Here is an 18,566-nt window from a genome sequence, read left to right as displayed (position 1 = left end):
CGCCCTGGCTGATAGCTCCTGGGCCCTCTGCTGCTCATGTGACAGAGCCACGTGCACGCACACAATGCTCTGCCACACGTGCACGCACACAATGCTCTGCCACACGTGCACGCACACAATGCTCTGCCACACGTGCACGCACACAATGCTCTGCCACACGTGCACGCACACAATGCTCTGCCACACGTGCACGCACACAATGCTCTGCCACACGTGCACGCACACAATGCTCTGCCACACGTGCACGCACACAATGCTCTGCCACACGTGCACGCACACCCACCCACAATGCTCTGCCACATGCACGCACACCCTCAATGCCGGCCTGTGTGCATGACGTAGGACACTGGGGGGGGGGCTGCCATCTATGATTTACTGTCTGTAACGACAGTTACCTCCTGTATGGCAACCCTCTGTGTATTCACTTCTGAAGCACGACAAAGATGGCTAACAGACTCCTCTGTACCATACCGACCATTTCGGTCAGTATTATAAAATGATTTTTACGTTCTACACAGCGGCCTGGTTTCTTATGCTGTATATAAGAGCCAATTAGTGGTTGCCGCAGCTTATAGTCACCAAATCTGGCGACGGGTTCCTTTTTAAGCTACCAATCTTACTCCAGTCCCATGCCAATTTTCAGATGTGCTTGACTCAAGAGGCATGTGCCCTTAATGAGTCGCCTGTGAATTCAGCACGTCATCTCATCAAGACCGGCATGAAACGCTCATGATCAATAAAGACGTTTGTGTTTTGGCTGAAGCGATCTAGCAGTCTGCATCAGCAGAGCTGCTGTCAGTGATTGACTGCAGCGGTTAGGTGAGCTGTTGCTGTGACATTGCTGCAAGTAAACTGGAGCAGTGGTTGATAATCTGCATGTGATGGAGAAGGGTGAGTACCATCTCCTATTTTAGGCTGCATACATCTGAGACGTTCTAGTTTTTTTTTTTCTTTCTTTCTTTTCCCAGCATTCAGACACAGGCCCTGATTTATAGCTTTTAAACCAAAAAAGTGGCGTAAAAGCTTTGCATTCACAACATTTTGACACAACTCAGGAGTTGCCTCATGTTTTTGCTTCTTTTGTTATTTTCACTACAGATTCTGCGCCAAAATGGGCTAAGCTTGGACGGGTGCATGCCGGGGCTGACGATGCAGCTCCTCTAATTCATGACTAGGTGTGGCGTTCTATACTCTAGAAATCTCACTCCAGGATACGGCAGTAGTAAGATTTCTGGCCCAGCGCATGGAGGTACTTTCCACTCATCAAATGCTCCAGACTCATGGAGAAGGGTGCCCCTCCTCATGAACCAAAAGCATATGAGCCCACCGACACGCACCCCCATCATCCCCGCACGCACCCCGGCACTACCGCCCCCATTATCCCCGCACGCACCCCGGCACTACCGCCCCCATCATCACTGCACACACTGGCACTACCTCAGTGACATCCCCACTGACAGCGCGATTCACTTTAGTTGCTGCATGGAGCTGACAGAGAGCGGTCATGGTTTGTGGCCGCTCCTGTCAGCTTCATGTAGCAGAGCTGAAAGTGTCGTGGGACCTCTGTGGATTACACAAGTCCTGGAGGGGTATTTGGAGGTTTAATAAAGTGATGAAAGAGGGTGTGATTTTTGTCTGATGTGGTGTCTCATAGACGCCTGTCATGATCAACCTAGGACTTAGTGGCAGCTATGGGCTGCCTTAACTCCTTATTACCCCGATTGCCACCGCACCGGGGCAATTTGGGATGAGCCGGGTAGAGTTCCGGGACTGTCGCAACTAATGGATGCGGCAATTCCGGGCAGCTGCTGGCTGATATTTTTAGGCTGGGGGGCTCCCCATAACGTGGGGCTACCCATCCTGAGAATACCAGCCTTCAGCCGTGTGGCTTTATCTTGGCTGATATCAAAATTGGGTGGGGACCGCACGCCATTTTTTTAATTTTATTTATTGTACTGCACGATATAGACCTGCCAACCGGCGGCTGTGATTGGTTGCAGTAAAACAGCTATCACTCAGCGTGGGGGCGCGTCTGACTTCAACCAATCATAAGTGTCGGTGGGCGGGGGAAGCGGGGAATAAGAGATGGAATAATGAGCGGCCGGCATTTTCAAAAGAGAAGCCACCAGAGCAGTGTGACAGCTATGCAGCGCCGCGCCCATGATCTGTGAGTATGAGAGAGGGGGTGAGAGGGAGAGTGTCTTACCACGTCAAAGTAACAGGGCTTACTTACGTAGCGCTCACTAACATACAAATTAGGCACACTGAATACAGTTTTATGGCAAAACAATGTAACAATTTATTAAGATAGCATCAGGATAATGTTCAATTATGGAATGACAGAAACAATATTGATTCAATTAATGTAAATCATACAGTCAATATAAATCATAGTATATAGAGAAATAAAGCATTAATACATTACCAAGTATTGTAGCATCCCTTCCCCACTGGAGGGACCACGGTCAGCGAGAAGGAAATACTCTGGTATCACCATCACAGAAGAAGTGTGTCCACTAACTCTGGAACGTCCCTCACTCGCTGAACAGGGTCCCCTTTTTTATACACAGCTCTCGCATCCTCCTCAATCACAGCTGTGCAATATGTTTTAGGTAGCTCATTAGTTTCTTACAAAGTTAAAGTTTTACTTAAGTTTTATGATTAGCCACTGCACAATGCTTCAAGGTTTACTAATATAACAACCCAAAGTTTGTTTGTTTGCTATTGTCTAACATCTCAAAGTTCACTGGTATGTTGTTTTCACCAAGTTAACTACTCATGTTCAGGCATAACACTCTAAGATGGTAGCATATGGACATCATGACCTCCATAATAACCTATTCTGAAGACTGGCTACCTATTCTAATCCAATCACACACTCCTATTTGTATCACTGAGACCGACAGAGAGAGAGAGAGAGACCAGGACTGATTTGTAACGATTTAGATCGTTCTGCTGGGCATGCTGAGCATGCTCAGTAGAACGTGACAGAATCCGCCACCATAGACAATCATTAGACACCTTGGCGGATTCCAAAATAACGACTCGGGGTTGGCCAGTGGATACAAAACAGAAACTTGCGTCACAGTGCGTCGTCAATACAAGTCTATGGAGAATAGCGCAGTCCGTTAACATTTCGGAAGAACCCAGGAAAGACTGATGACTGAGCCAAGAATGAGCTTGGCTGTCCGGACTGCATTAAGCAGCAAGTAATGTAATACGGGCAAGCTGGAGAAGGAAAGTGGTTACAACAAATGCTAATTGCTATAACTACAGTGCCTTGCGAAAGTATTCGTCTCTTGAATTTTTCAACCTTTTTCCACATTTCAGGCTTCAAACATAAAGATAAAAATGTTAATGTTATGGTGAAGAATCAACAAGTGGGACACAATTGTGAAGTTGAATGAAATTTATTGCATATTTTTAAATTTTTGTAAAAAATAAATAACAGAAAAGTGGGGCGTGCAATATTATTATTCCTTTTAAGTTAATACTTTGTAGCGCCACCTTTTGCTGCGATTACAGCTGCAAGTCGCTTGTGGTATGTATCTATCAGTTTTGCACATCAAGAGACTGAAATTCTTGCCCATTCTTCCTTTGCAAACAGGTGGAGCTCAGTGAGGTTGGATGGAGAGCGTTTGTGAACAGCAGTTTTCAGCTCTTTCCACAGATTCTCGATTGGATTCAGGTCTGGACTTTGACTTGGCCATTCTAACACCCGGATACGTTTATTTGTGAACCATTCCATTGTAGATTTTGCTTTATGTTTTGGATCATTGTCTTGTTGAAAGACAAATCTCCGTCCCAGTCTCAGGTCTTTTGCAGACTCCAACAGGTTTTCTTCAAGAATGGTCCTGTATTTAGCTCCATCCATCAATTTTAACCATCTTCCCTGTCCTTGCTGAAGAAAAGCAGGCCCAAACCATGATGCTGCCACCACCATGTTTGACAGTGGAGATGGTGTGCTCAGGGTGATGAGCTGTGTTGCATATCGTTTGGCATTGTGCCTAAATAGTTCGATTTTGGTTTCATCTAGCCAGAGCACCTTTGCCTCCAAGGTGGCTTGTGGCAAACTTTAAATGACACTTTTTATAGATATCTTTGAGAAATGGCTTTCTTCTTGCCACTCTTCCATAAAGGCCAGATTTGTGCAGTGTACGACTGTTGTGCCAGACTCTCCCACCTTAGCTGTAGATCTCTGCAGTTCATCCAGAGTGATCATGGGCTCTTGGCTGCATGTCTGATCAGTCTTCTCCTTGTTTGAGATGAGTTTGGATGGACGGCCGGGTCTTGGTAGATTTGCAGTGTTATGATACTCCTTCCATTTCAATATGATCGCTTGCACAGTGCTTCTTGGGATGTTTAAAGTTTTGGAAATCTTCTTGTAACCAAATCCGGCTTTAAACTTCTCCACAACAGTATCATGGACCTGCCTGTTGTGTTCCTTTGTCTTCATGATAGTCTCAGTGCTCTGTTTAAAGCACCGAGAGCATCACAGAGCAGCTGCATTTATACGGAGACTTGATTACACACAGGTGGCTTATATTTATCATCATCAGTCATTTAGGACAACATTGGATCATTCAGAGATCCTCAATGAACTTCTGGAGTGAGTTTGCTGCACTGAAAGTAAAGGGGACGAATAATATTGCATGCCCCAATTTTCAGTTTATTATTTCTTATAAAACTTTAAAATAAGCATTAAATTTCGTTCACCTTCAAAATTGTGTCCCACTTGTTGTTGATTCTTCACCATAACATTAAAATTTTTATCTTTGTTTGAAGCCTGAAATGTGTGAAAAAGTTGAAAAATTCAAGAGGGCCGAATACTTTCGCAAGGCACTGTAACTACAGAAATGTGGATTTTTTTTTTTTTTTTGTCTACACATACTATAGTACATGCATTGCTATACAATAAAAGTGCCCATGACACGCTAATCCCACTATCACCATGTGTATGTGCACGAGACTCACTCGATCCAGCGGCAGACTACAGGTTCATCCCCACATTACTGCAGCCCAGTACACAGTAGTTGGGCCTTAGTTTACCCTCTGATGGTGAGCCTGTACCTAGCGTTCAGACATGTGATGATATGAGGGCACTGTCACTAGCACTATTTTATAGGTACTTCAGGAGGCAGCATAAAAGTGGTTGTTTCATCTGGCCAGTCCTCCTTTTATTTAAAAAAAAAAAAAAAAAATCGTGCCACGAGTATACCCCTAATGGTTACAGTATAGTGCAGTAATGGCTACACCTGCAGATACAAGGACAATCCCAAATAATTTGCATAATGTTGCATTCTGTCTTCTCCAGGATGATCATGGACTCCTCGGTAGCCTCCCAAATGGATCACTCTGCTACTGAACGTCAGCTAAATCGATTCTCGGGGGAAAGCAGTGAGAAACATTTTCACATCCAGGCGACTAACGGTAATTCAGTACAAAAACCAGAAAGTGAAAACCTCTCCATCTCAGGCAGCTCCAGTGGAGATGACAGGTAAGACCATATGAGCAATTTCCCATCTTTGTCAATGAGCATGAGCAGTTTTACAAGAATTTATTAATCACTGTGAAAACAGTAGGACACCGTACAACAGATTTGTCACTCCTGTTTTTTCTTGTGTTATTTTGCAGAGGAAGCGTGCAGCAATACAACATAGAGGTTAAAGGGACTCTATCAGCACAGGATGACTATTCACACTAAGTCCAGGGGGGGGGGGGGGGAGGAGTACCAGCAGGTGGGAGTTTATATGATTGGCCCCACCATGATGCAAGAGGGCCTGTACTTGGTGTGAACATTCATCCTGTGCTGATAAGAGTCCCCTTAAATAGTGCAGCAATGCATCAACCTCCACTCCTCGTAGTTCATACTACAGCCTTATAAGACACCCAAAAGTTCTACATGTTGCAGGTTTTTGGCTCTATGAATATTACCAATATTAACATAGTGTGATGGTGTCCCTCCCCAACCCCCGACCTTAATTAATGTACTCTATGCCATATAGGTTGCTTGGCTGTCTTTGTTCTTTGGTTGTAACATTATATTCCCCCAGCCTGTACCATATTGTAATCGGGCTCCTGGAGTAGCTATTGTCCTGCATGTACTGCTTCTGGTGGGAGAAGCAGTACATGTTTGTTCTTCTCAGCATGGGGCTCCTTTAATCCACAACTTGGTAGAGAGATTAGAGCCAGGATGTCTAGAATCCTTTTATGTCCAGGGGAGGTGTGCCCTTCTGCCCACCTAAGGCTATGTGCGCACTAGGCGTTTTTGCCGCGTTTTTAGCGGCGTTTTTTACCGCGTTTTTGTGCTGAAAACGCAGTGACATTGCTTCCCCAGCAATGTCAATGGGTTTTCAGAAGTGCTGTCCTCACACAGCGTTTTTTTTTAGCTGCGTTTTTGTGGTGACCACAAAAACGCAGCATGTCAATTATTTCTGCGTTTTCCACTGCGTTTTTCACTCATTGAATTCAATGAGATGTTAAAAACGCAATGAATAACGCATATAGCCGCGTTTCTATGACTAAAAACGCAGCTATAAACGCAAGGGGTGGGTACTACAGTGACGTGTACAGGAAGAGGATTCCTTCTGTTGGTAAACACAGAAGCATGAATCCTCCCGGTACCGTCACCGCTGCCTCCACCTCCCGTCCTGTGCATGTCAGCTCCGTGCGGCGCCATGTCTGGGCGGGAGGTGGAGGCAGCGGCGAAAACCAAAGTGAACACTAGAAAAATAAAAAAATGTCATATACTCACCTGTCCGCAGGGTCCCGGTGCCATGCCCGCTCCCATCTCCTCCCGGTCCCGCCGCTCTGGCTGTGTGCAGTCTCCCCGGCCGGCAGGACCTTGCTTGCAGGACCTGGCGCTGATCACCTGATGCAGTCACCTGACGCATCAGCTGATCGCGGTGTCGCCGGCTTTTTCGCGCCCGGCCGGCTATCAGCTGATCCTGCCGTCAGGGGACTTCATCAGCTGATTACCGGCAGCTCCGGCAGCGATCGTATAGGATCAGACTCCTGTCCAATCGATCGCTCCAGGAGCTGCCGGTAATCACCACAGCACATAAGTGAGTATTTTTTTTTGCACTGATGCATCAGCTGATTGTATAATCGGCTTTTATACAATCAGCTGATGTGTGATGTGATTCAGGCACTTGATCCTGACACATCATCTGATCGCTTTGCCTTCCTTCCAGCAAACCGATCAGATGATATTGGATCCGGATTGGACGGCGCGGGACCCTGACCCAGGATTACTGCGGAGGGGGGTTTATTTCAATAAAGATGGAGTCACTAATTGTGTTGTGTTTTATTTCTAATAAAAATATTTTTCTGTGTGTTGTGTTTTTTTTTTATCATTACTAGAAATTCATGGTGGCCATGTCTAATATTGGCGTGACACCATGAATTTCGGGCTTAGGGCTAGCTGATAATATACAGCTAGCCCTAACCCCATTATTACCTAGCTCGCCACCCGGCTTCAGGGCAGCTAGAAGAGTTGGATACAGCGCCAGAAGATGGCGCTTCTATGAAAGCGCCATTTTCTGGGGTGGCTGCGGGACTGCAATTCACAGCGGGGGTGCCCAGAAAGCATGGGCACCCTGCACTGTGGATTCCAATCCCCAGCTGCCTAGTTGTACCCGGCTGGACTCAAAAATTAGGCGAAGCCCACGTCATTTTTTTTTTTTAATGATTTCATGAAATAATTAAAAAAAAAAGGGCTTCTCTATATTTTTGGTTCCCAGCCGGGTACAAATAGGCAGCTGGGGGTTGGGGGCAGCCCGTACCTGCCTGCTGTACCCGGCTAGCATACAAAAATATGGCGAAGCCTACGTCATTTTTTTTTTTCTTTTTGGGCAAAAAACTGCATACAGTCCTGGATGGAGGATGCTGAGACTTGTAGTTCTGCAGCTGCTGTCTGCTCTCCTGCATACACTAGTGAATGGAGGATGCTGAGACTTGTAGTTCTGCAGCTGCTGTCTGCTCTCCTGCATACACTAGTGAATGGAGGATGCTGAGACTTGTAGTTCTGCAGCTGCTGCCTGCTCTCCTCCATACACTAGTGAATGGAGGATGCTGAGACTTGTAGTTCTGCAGCTGCTGTCTGCTCTCCTGCATACACTAGTGAATGGAGGATGCTGAGACTTGTAGTTCTGCAGCTGCTGTCTGCTCTCCTGCATACACTAGTGAATGGAGGATGCTGAGACTTGTAGTTCTGCAGCTGCTGCCTGCTCTCCTGCATACACTAGTGAATGGAGGATGCTGAGACTTATAGTTCTGCAGCTGCTGTCTGCTCTCCTCCATACACTAGTGAATGGAGGATGCTGAGACTTGTAGTTCTGCAGCTGCTGTCTGCTCTCCTGCATACACTAGTGAATGGAGGATGCTGAGACTTGTAGTTCTGCAGCTGCTGTCTGCTCTCCTGCATACACTAGTTCTGCAGCTGTCTGCTCTCCTGCATACAATGAACATTTTGAAGAAGGAAATGACATCAGACCTTTTTTTTTTTTTTTTTTTTCATCAACAATCTTTAATGGCATTGTGCACTGATTAAAAACGCAGTGAGCAAAAACGCAGCAAAAAACGCACCAAATCGCGGCAAAAACGCATGCGTTTTTGCCGCGTTTTTTTAGCCGCGGGTGCGTTTTTTAGACAAAAACGCACATAAAAACGCAGCGTGAAAAAAACGCCTAGTGCGCACATAGCCTAAGGGGCTGATCCCAGGAGAGGAGAATGAGACCCATGTTAGTCAGTTAGTTGGATCTTGGCTGGAGAAGGACTTTGATCTATAGTTGAGGCTACATCCCAGTACCTGTGTATGGACTGTTACAGATTGGAGCTCAGTGGCCACGTGGGATTGTGTTTTGTTGTGCACCCTGTTGGACTCAAGGAACGCATATAAGGACCATTGCCATATTTTCCCTGGCGTCGTAATACCGGGAGGCTTCCCCCAGATCTGTTGTCTTGTTGTGGCATCCTTGCAGACTTTAAGGATTTATATTCATGTTTGGTGCTTTATCTGTGTGGTTCCAATAAAGCTCTTTGGATTGTTCCGCAGCCTGGCGTCCATTACTGCTCTGTCGCATATCCCGTCACACATATCTTATAGGAGTTCTGAAAAGTGGATTCCCACTGAACTGGCAGTATGACTTACAAACTAGTGTGTGCTGCTTCTGCTGTGAAGGAATCTAAAGGCTTGAAATATACTATATGTGATATAGTCTTATTACACGGTGCTTCTTCCATGCCTGTTACTGCGTATTGGAGGACACTTCCTCTGTAAAGTGCTGTCCGTGAAGAGTTTAGACCTCCCCACCGCATGCACAATAGTTTGTTGCTCCTGCCATAACTGACAAGTTCATCATTGTTTTCCACATATGTCTTCGATGTCGGCTTGAACCACATTCCTTCACGCTTTTTTTCGTTCTTACAAATGACTTTGGTCCTTTTTTACAATTTTGTTAATGAACTTTCTTTTTTCTTCTTCTTATCTGCTGAATTTCCTTATCATAGTTTGTTCCAGGAAGCGGTCAGCTATACCCCCACTAGAGCTAGAAGAAAACAAACAATAGTTCTTTCCTCGACTTCTACGTCTGATGAACCATCAGTCTCGGCTTGGTCATCAAGAAAACTCACCTTGGCCCAGGAAATTGAGGAGTATTTGAAAAATCCCTATAGGAGAAAAAGGAAAAGAAAAATAAAAAAGGCAAAAAAAAAAAAGCCAGCCAAAGAAAGAAAGCCGAAAGCTACCATAAGAAAATCCCGGTATTCCATTCCATTGGAAGAGAGAAAACGACGCATGATTGATCAGGGAATTCCATTTCCTGTTACACCATCAAAGCATCTATCACACAGGCAGTATTTTTCATATGAGGTAAGGCTTTGACTCCACACTCCTTTTCAGGCAAATAAATCTCTTTGCAAAAATTAGAAATGTCACCAAATGAAGTTGACACAACAGATTGACTGGATTAGGAGAAACGGCAATCATTGTGGGCAGCGGCTTTTGTTCTTTTCTCTGCTGGGACACTATTAATATTAAATGAAATTATTTGGCAGCTATGCAATGCGAGGCCTTGCCTAGTCCTCCAAGGAGTTTTTTTTTTTTCTTTTTTTTTTTTTTTTTTTAAACAATAGATTTTTATTGATTTTCAAGGCATTCACATACAGAAAAATGAAGCATTGAGAAAATAGAGTAATTTACTTATAAACTGTAATATTACACAAAACTCTGTAACATTAGGTCAGGAATCAACAACAAGGATAGCTAAGTGATCAATCGCGAAATAAAGCTATGCCAATATCCATAGCACCTCTATTTTATCGTCAGGGTGAGAAGACCAGAAAGATTGTGGTGGTCTGATATGAATTCCTATACGTTCCTAACCTCAGCCCCTCAACTCGGGTGATTCTCTTCCATAATTGAGAAAAACGAAAACCTGTGAGATAAGGATAGAGGGAAGTGAACTATAAAGTAGGAGAAAAGAAAAAGAAAAGAAGACAGGAGGAAATTAGGGCATTGCACTTTACTTCAAAATCTGACGGTATAAGGGGGAAGACAAAAACGCCTCCCAATGAAACCACGTCTTGCCGATTGTGTCTCTTTCTTGTTGTGAGCAAGCTACCAGGGACTCCATACGGTGTGTCAGGTCCACCTCTACAAACCACTCTTCCAGAGACGGGGGGTCCATGGATCTCCAGTGTCTGGGGATCACAGTTTTCGCAGCCTGCAATAGGTGTCTAAGCAGAGATTTTTTTATATTTAGAGGTGGATATAGGGAACATATAAAGCAGGATTGCTTCTGGGGACTGCGGTATTGAGATCCCTGTTACCTCCAACACCGTCCTGAGAACTCCATTTCAGAAGGCACGCAGGGTCGGGCAGGACCACCATATGTGGGACATCGAACCCGGCTCCGCTCCGCAACGCCAGCATGTGTCTGGGACCCCTGGGAACCATTTATTTAATGTAATTGGGACCCTATATCATCTCAAAATTATTTTATAACTTGTTTCTTGCGACTTGGAAGCTATGACTGACTTGTGTGATATGGCAAAACATTTATTCCATTGGGTTTTCGTGAAAGTTTTATTTAGTTCTGACTCCCAGGCCTTACAATAAGGGGGGAGGGAGAGCAAATCTTTTTCCGAGAGCAGTTTGTACACAACTGAAGTCGTATGCGATATAACCGTGTTTGTGAGGCATAGCATTTCAAACGGTGATGGTGGGCGAATCAGTGATTCTTTCCCAGGGATTGAGGGAAAGAAGTGCTGGAGTTGGGTATATTCATAGTCATATCGCGGAGTGGAGGGGGTCTCTCCCAGGATCGCGTTGAGTGGTATTAGTGTTCCGGTAGGAGCTACCTGGTGAAAGCGTAGAGGGCGGGATTTAGAACAGCCTAAAAATGTCGGGACGGTACATCCCGGTTTGAACAAAGGGTTACCTGAAATGGGGAACAAGGGGCCGTTCCCATCTATCAGCCCTTTTTTCAGTGAAGGGATGCTCAGAGTCTTCAGCGTATTAGCTGTTTTGTGTAGGATGTTTCCAGGTTTTTTGGAACTGTGGATGGGCGTAACCAGGGCAGGGTTCCGACCGGAAACGGACATATATCAGTTGCCAGACGCACCCATAACTTCGTCGAATAGCCATGTATTAAGTCCAGTACCTGGGCATGCGCTGCTGCAAAATAATAACGACGGCAATCCGGTAAACCCGTCCCACCAGCTTCCTTGGGACGCACTAGGGTTTCCCAACGTAACCTCGGATGTTTTGACGCCCATACAAAGTTCTTAAATTGTCGTCGAATTCCCTCCCAGAATGCCATCGGAATGTAAGTGGGAATCGTGTGTAATAGGTATAACAACCTGGGGAGGATAGTCATTTTTAATATATTAATGCGCCCGAACCAGGAGAAACTTGTCCGTTCCCAAGTGGTTAGATTATTCTCCAATCTGGAGAGAAATGGCTGGAAGTTCAATGTGAACAATCTGGAAAGATCCGAGGGTAGACGAATGCCCAGATAGGTAATGACATTGCCTGTGGGCCACCTAAATGGGTAATGCGACTTTAAGTCATGCACCATCTCGTCAGGCAGAGTTACATTGAGGGCCTCGGATTTGTCCATATTGATCTTAAAGTTGGACCACCTACCAAATCCCTCCAACAAATCCAGCAGGTGAGGTAATGAGGTCGTGGGGTTTGTTATATAAATTAGTTCATCGTCAGCAAACGCTGAACATTTATATTCTTTGCCTGCTAATTTAATTCCTCTAATCTCAGGGTGGTTACGAATGGCAGCCAGGAGATGTTCCATGATTAATATGTAGAGAAGTGGAGATAGTGGGCAGCCCTGCCGGGTGCCATTATGGATGGTAAAGGGGTTTGATAATGAGCCATTAATTTTTAGGTTAGCGACTGGGTATTGGTATAGTGAAAGAATTTTAGTAAGGAGGGAGGGACCTAAGCCAATATGTGTAAGGGTGTCTGCGAGGGAGGGCCATGAGATTCTATCGAAAGCCTTCTCGGCGTCAAGGGATAGAACCATCATCGGTATTTTGTGTGTTTTTGCATGATGTATAATATCTATAGTTTTTAGTGTGTTGTCCCGTGCCTCTCTCCCTGGGACAAAGCCCACCTGATCGGGATGAACCAGCGAGGGAAGCAGAGGATTCAGTCTATTCGCTATTAATTTTGCAAAAATTTTTAGATCCGTGTTCAAGAGGGAAATTGGGCGGTAGCTCTTGCAGACATGTGGGTCTTTTCCTGTCTTGGGGATTACGGTGACAAACGCGGTCGTGGACTGGGCAGGGAACGGGCAGGACTCAGATGGAATTAAATGCGACCAACTTCAAAGGGGACAAGAGATCTACCAATGCTTTATAAAATTTTCCTGTGAATCCATCTGGTCCTGGGCTTTTGTTATTTGGTAAGTTTTTTTTTTTTTTTTTTTTTTTTTTATTACTGCTAACAGTTCAGAGTGATCGAAAGGGGTGTCCAGTTCAGCTATCAATTCTGGTTTGGGGGTCTTGAAAGGTGACATGATGGGGAGTGGAGGGCTTGTCGGTTTGGGGAGATTGTATAAATTTGCATAGTATGTACGGAACGTGTCAGAGATCTCCGCCGTTGTGTGGACCATGGAGTCATTAAGTCCCTTGATGCAGGGGATAAAATTCTGAGTGCATTGAGAGCGGAGGGCTCTGGCAAGCATCCTTCCAGGTTTGTTGCCATATTCATAAAATCGGCTGCGCCCAATTTGGAGGTACCGCTTATACGATTCGTCTAACAGATGTTTCACTTCTTGTCTCGCTTTGAGGAGATTTCTTAGTGTTTCTGTCGATAGCGCGTTTTTGTGGGATAATTCTAGTTTAGTGACCGCTTGCAAGGCGGAGTTCAGGCCTTGGGCTTTAGTTTTTTTTCCGCCTAGATCCGTGTTTAATGAGAACCCCTCTCAACACACATTTCAGTGCTTCCCATTTGAGGATTGGGGTGGTCGTGTCGGCAACGTGGTCAGCGATAGTGTCCAATAGATTCCCGTATGTCCGCCAGACACTCTGTGTCTATCAGCAGGCTCTCATTCAAACGCCATGGGCGTACCGTTTTAGAAAAGAAGGGATTGTTAGAGAGCAGTAAACTGGAGCGTGGTCGGACCATAATATATTACCAATTGCTGTGGAGGAAATCCAAGGGAGAGCCGAGTGTTGGACCATGATGTAATCAATCCTACTATAGGAATCGTGCGGAGTGGAGTAAAAGGTGTAATCTCTGACCTCAGGGTGTTGTAGTCTCCATACGTCACATAACTGTAAACTAAAGAGGGCTTTTTTGATATATTTAATGGCTTTGTATGATAAGTGTGGTTTTTTTTTTTTTTTTTTTTTTTTTTTTTCTTTGAGTTGTCTAAAGTCGGGTTCAGAGTAAGGTTGAGGTCAGCGCATAAAATTACCGACCCCTGCATCAAGGGGGACGACACGTCCATCAGGTGTGAGATAAAATTGGCTTGATCTTGGTTAGGGGTGTACACATTTAGTAGAGTTAATATTTGGCCCTCGATGTTTAGAGACAGAATGATGTACCTTGCCTCTTTGTCTATCGTACAACTAAGAATTTGGTGAGGGAGGGATTTGTGGATGGCTATGGAAACTCCCTTGGACTTGTTACTAGGGTTGTTGGCAAAGTGCCAACTGGTGTAGTGTTTGTCTGATGGTGGGTGCATGATTTTCCTTTTAAAGTGTGTTTCTTGGAGACACACTATCTGTACCTTATGTCGGTGAAAATGTTGCAGGATTTGTGCCCGTTTTTCTGGCGTGTTCAGACCTTTGGCGTTGAAGGAGGCGATTCTCAATTCCGTCATTGGGATAGAGTCGTAGCGCGATATCGGTGAGTGAAGAGTTTTGTGCAATGTCGTAAGAGAAGTAGAAAAAAAAAATAAGAATTATTCTTACCGATAATTCGGTTTCTAGGACCTTCCACGACAGCATAGGAGGTTGTCTCTCCACGCCCTAATTGGGACAGGAAGTTCAAGAGGTTTAAAAGGACCCTCCCACCTCCCACAGCCAGTGTCTTACAAAGAATCCATAGCATATGAGAAGTACTACACATTCAGGAATACATGAATACATAGGGGAGGGAATTACCTGCTGTCGTGGAAGGTCCTAGAAACCGAATTATCGGTAAGAATAATTCTTATTTCTCTAGTCCCTTCCACGACAGCATAGGAGGAATACCAAAGAATTGATACCTAGGGGGGGACCACAGCCTGCAGGACTTTCCTGCCAAAGGCCAAATCCCTGTTGGAATCCAGATCCAGACGATAATGCTTCGTGAAAGTATGGAGCGAAGACCACGTAGCCGCCTTGCAGATCTGCTCAGGGGAGGCCCCTGCCCGTTCGGCCCAGGAGGCAGAGGTAGCCCTGGTGGAGTGCGCCGTGAATCCAGTAGGCGGAGAGAGATGCTGAGCGAGGTAGGCATCTCTAATTGCTCGCACAATCCAGTTGGCGACTGTACTCTTAGCCACCTTCTTGCCCTTATTGCGGCCAAAGGGCTGGATGAACAGGTTAGAATCAAGGCGCCAAGAAGCAGTAACTTCTAGGTAGTGCAACACTATCCGACGGACATCCAAAGAATGAAACACTTCCTCACCCGGAGTCCGAGGATTTTGACAGAAGGAAGGCAAGACGATGGACTGCGAACGGTGAAAATCCGAAACCACCTTGGGAAGGAAGGAAGGGTCCAGCTGAAAAACAATGCTGTCATCTCTGATGGTCAGGTAAGGTTCCCTAACGGACAAAGCCTGAAGTTCGCCGACTCTGCGAGCAGATGTAATAGCCACAAGAAAAGCAGTCTTGTGAGAAAGGGAACGAATGTTACAAGAGCACAGAGGTTCAAACGGAGACTGAGATAGTCCTGTAAGGACCACATTGAGATCCCAGCGAGGCGTCAGGACCCTCTGACGTGGACAGAGTCTACTAGCGGACACAAAGAACCGACGGATCCAACGATGATCTGCCAGAGCCGTGTCAAAGACTGCACTGAGTGCTGACACCTGAACTTTCAGGGTGCTAGGCCTAAGACCTAAGTCTAAACCACTTTGGAGAAAGTCCAGAATCTGTGCAATATTAGGCCGAAGAGGGTCAGGAGGCCGAGAACCACACCAGGAGGAAAATCTCTTCCAGATTTTGTTGTATATACTATTAGTCACAGGTTTACGGTTCTTCTGCAGCGTAGCCACAACTTTGTCAGAAAGCCCTTGGGCCTTCAGTGCCCGGGCCTCAGAAGCCAGGCAGCCAGGTTGAGTTTCTGAGGAGCCGGATGGAAAATCGGACCCTGCGACAGTAAGCTTGGGTCCGAACCTAAGAGGATTGGGCCGTCGATTCCTAGCGTCAGGACCAGGCTGTACCAACTCCTCCGGGGCCACAGAGGGGCCACCAGTATAGTTGGGACCCCCTCGTCTCTGATCTTCCTCAGGGCCCGTGCGAGAAGAGGAAGAGGGGGGAACGCGTAAGCGAGGCGAAAGGACCAACTGTGGCAGAAAGCGTCTACCCCTAACGCCTCGTCCCTTGGGTTCAGGGAGAAATATGTGGCGACCTTGCGATTCCCTGCCGAGGCAAAGAGGTCCACCTCTGGTGTACCCCACCTCGCCACTAGAGAGCAGAACACCGCCTGATCCAGGCTCCATTCCCCCGGATGAACATCCCGACGACTCAGGAAATCCGCCTGAAGATTGAGGGAGCCCTTCAGATGGACCGCAGAAAGGGAGAGCAGAGATTGTTCTGCCCATTGAAAGATTCGGGAGGACACTGATTTCAGGGCGCCCGAGCGTGTACTGCCCTGATGGCGGAGATGTGCCACCGTAGTGACATTGTCTGAATATACCAGGACGTGAGAGTCCCGGACGAGGTCCTGAGCCGCAAGGAGGGCTTCCCTGACTGCCCTGAGCTCCCGGTAGTTGGAGGATTGGGAACTGACGTAGGGACTCCAGACCCCTTGAAATGGGGAATTTGCCACCATTGCCCCCCACCCTCGTAGGCTGGCATCTGTGGTCAGTGTAACCAGGGGACTCTGAGTCCAAGCAACCCCCACCTGCAGGTTGGCGGGACTCAGCCACCAGAGAAGGGAAGAGGAGACGGACCCCGAGAGGCGAAACCTTCTGTTTAGGGATGACGGGAGTCTGTCCCAATGTGTCAGGATATGATCCTGGAGACACCGAGAATGGGCCTGAGCCCACCTGACCGAGGGAATGCAGGATGTCATGGAACCCAGGGCCGACATAGCCGCTCGAAGCGTCGGGCGAGCCTGCCTGCGGAGTTTTGATATTTTGGATAACAGAGCTAACCTGTGGCCCTCTGGGAGAAAGGATGCCTGTCTGTCGGAGTCCAGCAGCACTCCGAGAAACTGCCGAGTGGAGGAGGGGGTTAACTGTGATTTTTTGAGATTGGGAATCCATCCCAGAGACCGAAGGATTCCCAAAGACCTCTCCACATGGTTCCGGAGGGTTGGAGCAGACGGAGCCATGAGAAGAAAGTCGTCCAGATACGGAACTAGACAGATACCCTGCAATCTTATGAAGGCGACCACCTCTGCCATGATCTTGGAAAAGATTCTTGGAGCTGAGGAGATCCCGAAGGGAAGTACATTGAATTGGAAATGAAGTACTTCCTCCCCGTGAAGTACCGCAAACCTGAGGTATTGTCTGTGTCCCGGATGGACGGGTACATGGAAGTAGGCATCTTTCAGATCGATAGAGGCCATCTGATGGTGTAGACCTATCAGGGGAATAGCTGATTTCACTGACTCCATCTTGAACCGCCGGTACCTGACCTGACGGTTTAGACTTTTTAAATTGATAATTATACGGACGTCGCCGGATGGCTTCTTGACCAGGAAGAGACGGGAGTAGTGTCCTACCCCTTCTTCCTGACGCGGGACTGGGGAAACGACCCCCGAGTGTACTAGCTCTATAATCTTTGTGTACAACAGAGTCTGTGAACCCGGTGACGCCAGCGCAGTGACTCGGAGACCCGGAAGAGGGGGGGAAAGGAATTCTATGAGAAGACCGTCCGAGATGATCTTCAGAACCCATTGGCAAGAGGTTATGGACTGCCACTGGGTAAGAAACGCTGAGAGTCTTCCCCCCACCCGGGCCGAGTCACTGTTTGTCCTGCTGAGGACGTTGCTGATGTGGAGGGATGAGGATGTTTCTCCCTCTACCTTTGGGATAGCTCCACCTGCCTGCCTTCCCTTTCCCTCTGGGCTGGGAGGCCTGAGGCATCGAGGGACGAAAGGACCGCTTCCTGCTAGGTCTAGGATCGGGCAAGGCCTTACGATCAGTCGCCTTGTCCAGGATATCATCCAGGGCAGGCCCAAACACTAAATCCCCTGTAAACGGAAGGGAACAAAGCCTCATTTTAGAGGTGGAGTCTCCACTCCAGGCCTTAAGCCAGAGGGCACGTCGGGCAGAGTTAGAAAGCACCGAGGTCCTGGCTGCCAGGCGGACAGATTCCACCGAGGTATCTGCCAGAAAACAGGTAGCCTTCCTAAGCAAGGGAAGGGATTCTAGTAATTCCTCCCTAGGGGTCCCTTGTGAAATATGAGCCTCCAACTGGTCTAACCACCTAATTAGGGACCTGGATACACAGGTGGAGGCAATGTTGGCTTGAATAGAGGAAGACGATGCCTCCCAGGACCGCTTCATCAAGCCCTCTACCTTCCTATCCATTTGATCCTTCAGTTGGGAAGTATCCTCAAAAGGAAGAGCCGTTTGCTTAGCTACCCTAGCCACCTGAACGTCCACCCTTGGGATCTCCCAATGTAGTCCCGAAGGTTCCAGAGGAAACCGGCGTCTAAGGTCACTCCGTACCCGCCTCTCAGGACATTCCCATTCCTGAGAGATAATATCCAATATATTGGCATGAACTGGGAATCCCAATCGTTTGACTGACTTCAGGCCAGCAAACATTTCGTCCTGGATTGAAGGAAGAGACTGCACTTCCTCTAAACCCATCGTGCTCCGAACTGCCTCAATAAGATCCCCCAACTCTTCTGAGTGAAAGAGAAAGGACTGGTCAGACCC

General features: G+C 46.9%; 2 protein-coding genes across 3 annotated transcripts in view; one reads left to right on the top strand and one right to left on the bottom strand.

Moving 5' to 3' along the window:
* The window catches only part of C2H11orf54 (chromosome 2 C11orf54 homolog), a 79,665-nt gene extending 77,074 nt beyond the window's left edge, over positions 1-2,591 (bottom strand). Inside the window, exon 1 of the mRNA XM_075336345.1 lies at positions 2,426-2,591. Coding sequence (XP_075192460.1) covers positions 2,426-2,497 — 72 coding nt within the window. The 5' untranslated portion in view covers positions 2,498-2,591. The remainder of the gene's footprint in view (positions 1-2,425) is intronic.
* TAF1D (TATA-box binding protein associated factor, RNA polymerase I subunit D) overlaps positions 1-18,566 on the top strand; it is a 54,565-nt gene that overhangs the window by 1,104 nt on the left and 34,895 nt on the right. Inside the window, exons 1-3 of one of the 2 annotated variants that reach the window (XM_075336349.1) lie at positions 1,162-1,249; positions 5,315-5,497; positions 9,511-9,871. In XM_075336349.1, the coding sequence (XP_075192464.1) occupies positions 5,316-5,497; positions 9,511-9,871 (543 nt within the window). In that variant the 5' untranslated portion in view covers positions 1,162-1,249; position 5,315. Of the gene's footprint in view, positions 1-1,161; positions 1,250-5,314; positions 5,498-9,510; positions 9,872-18,566 lie in introns of those variants that run through there. The other variant, XM_075336348.1, reaches the window with a different exon arrangement.

Source organism: Anomaloglossus baeobatrachus, chromosome 2 (genome assembly GCF_048569485.1).
Source record: "Anomaloglossus baeobatrachus isolate aAnoBae1 chromosome 2, aAnoBae1.hap1, whole genome shotgun sequence".
In the NCBI taxonomy this organism is placed as follows: domain Eukaryota; kingdom Metazoa; phylum Chordata; class Amphibia; order Anura; family Aromobatidae; genus Anomaloglossus; species Anomaloglossus baeobatrachus.
The sequence above is the reverse complement of the archived record's forward strand: the minus strand, read 5'-3'. Positions and strand labels throughout refer to the sequence as shown.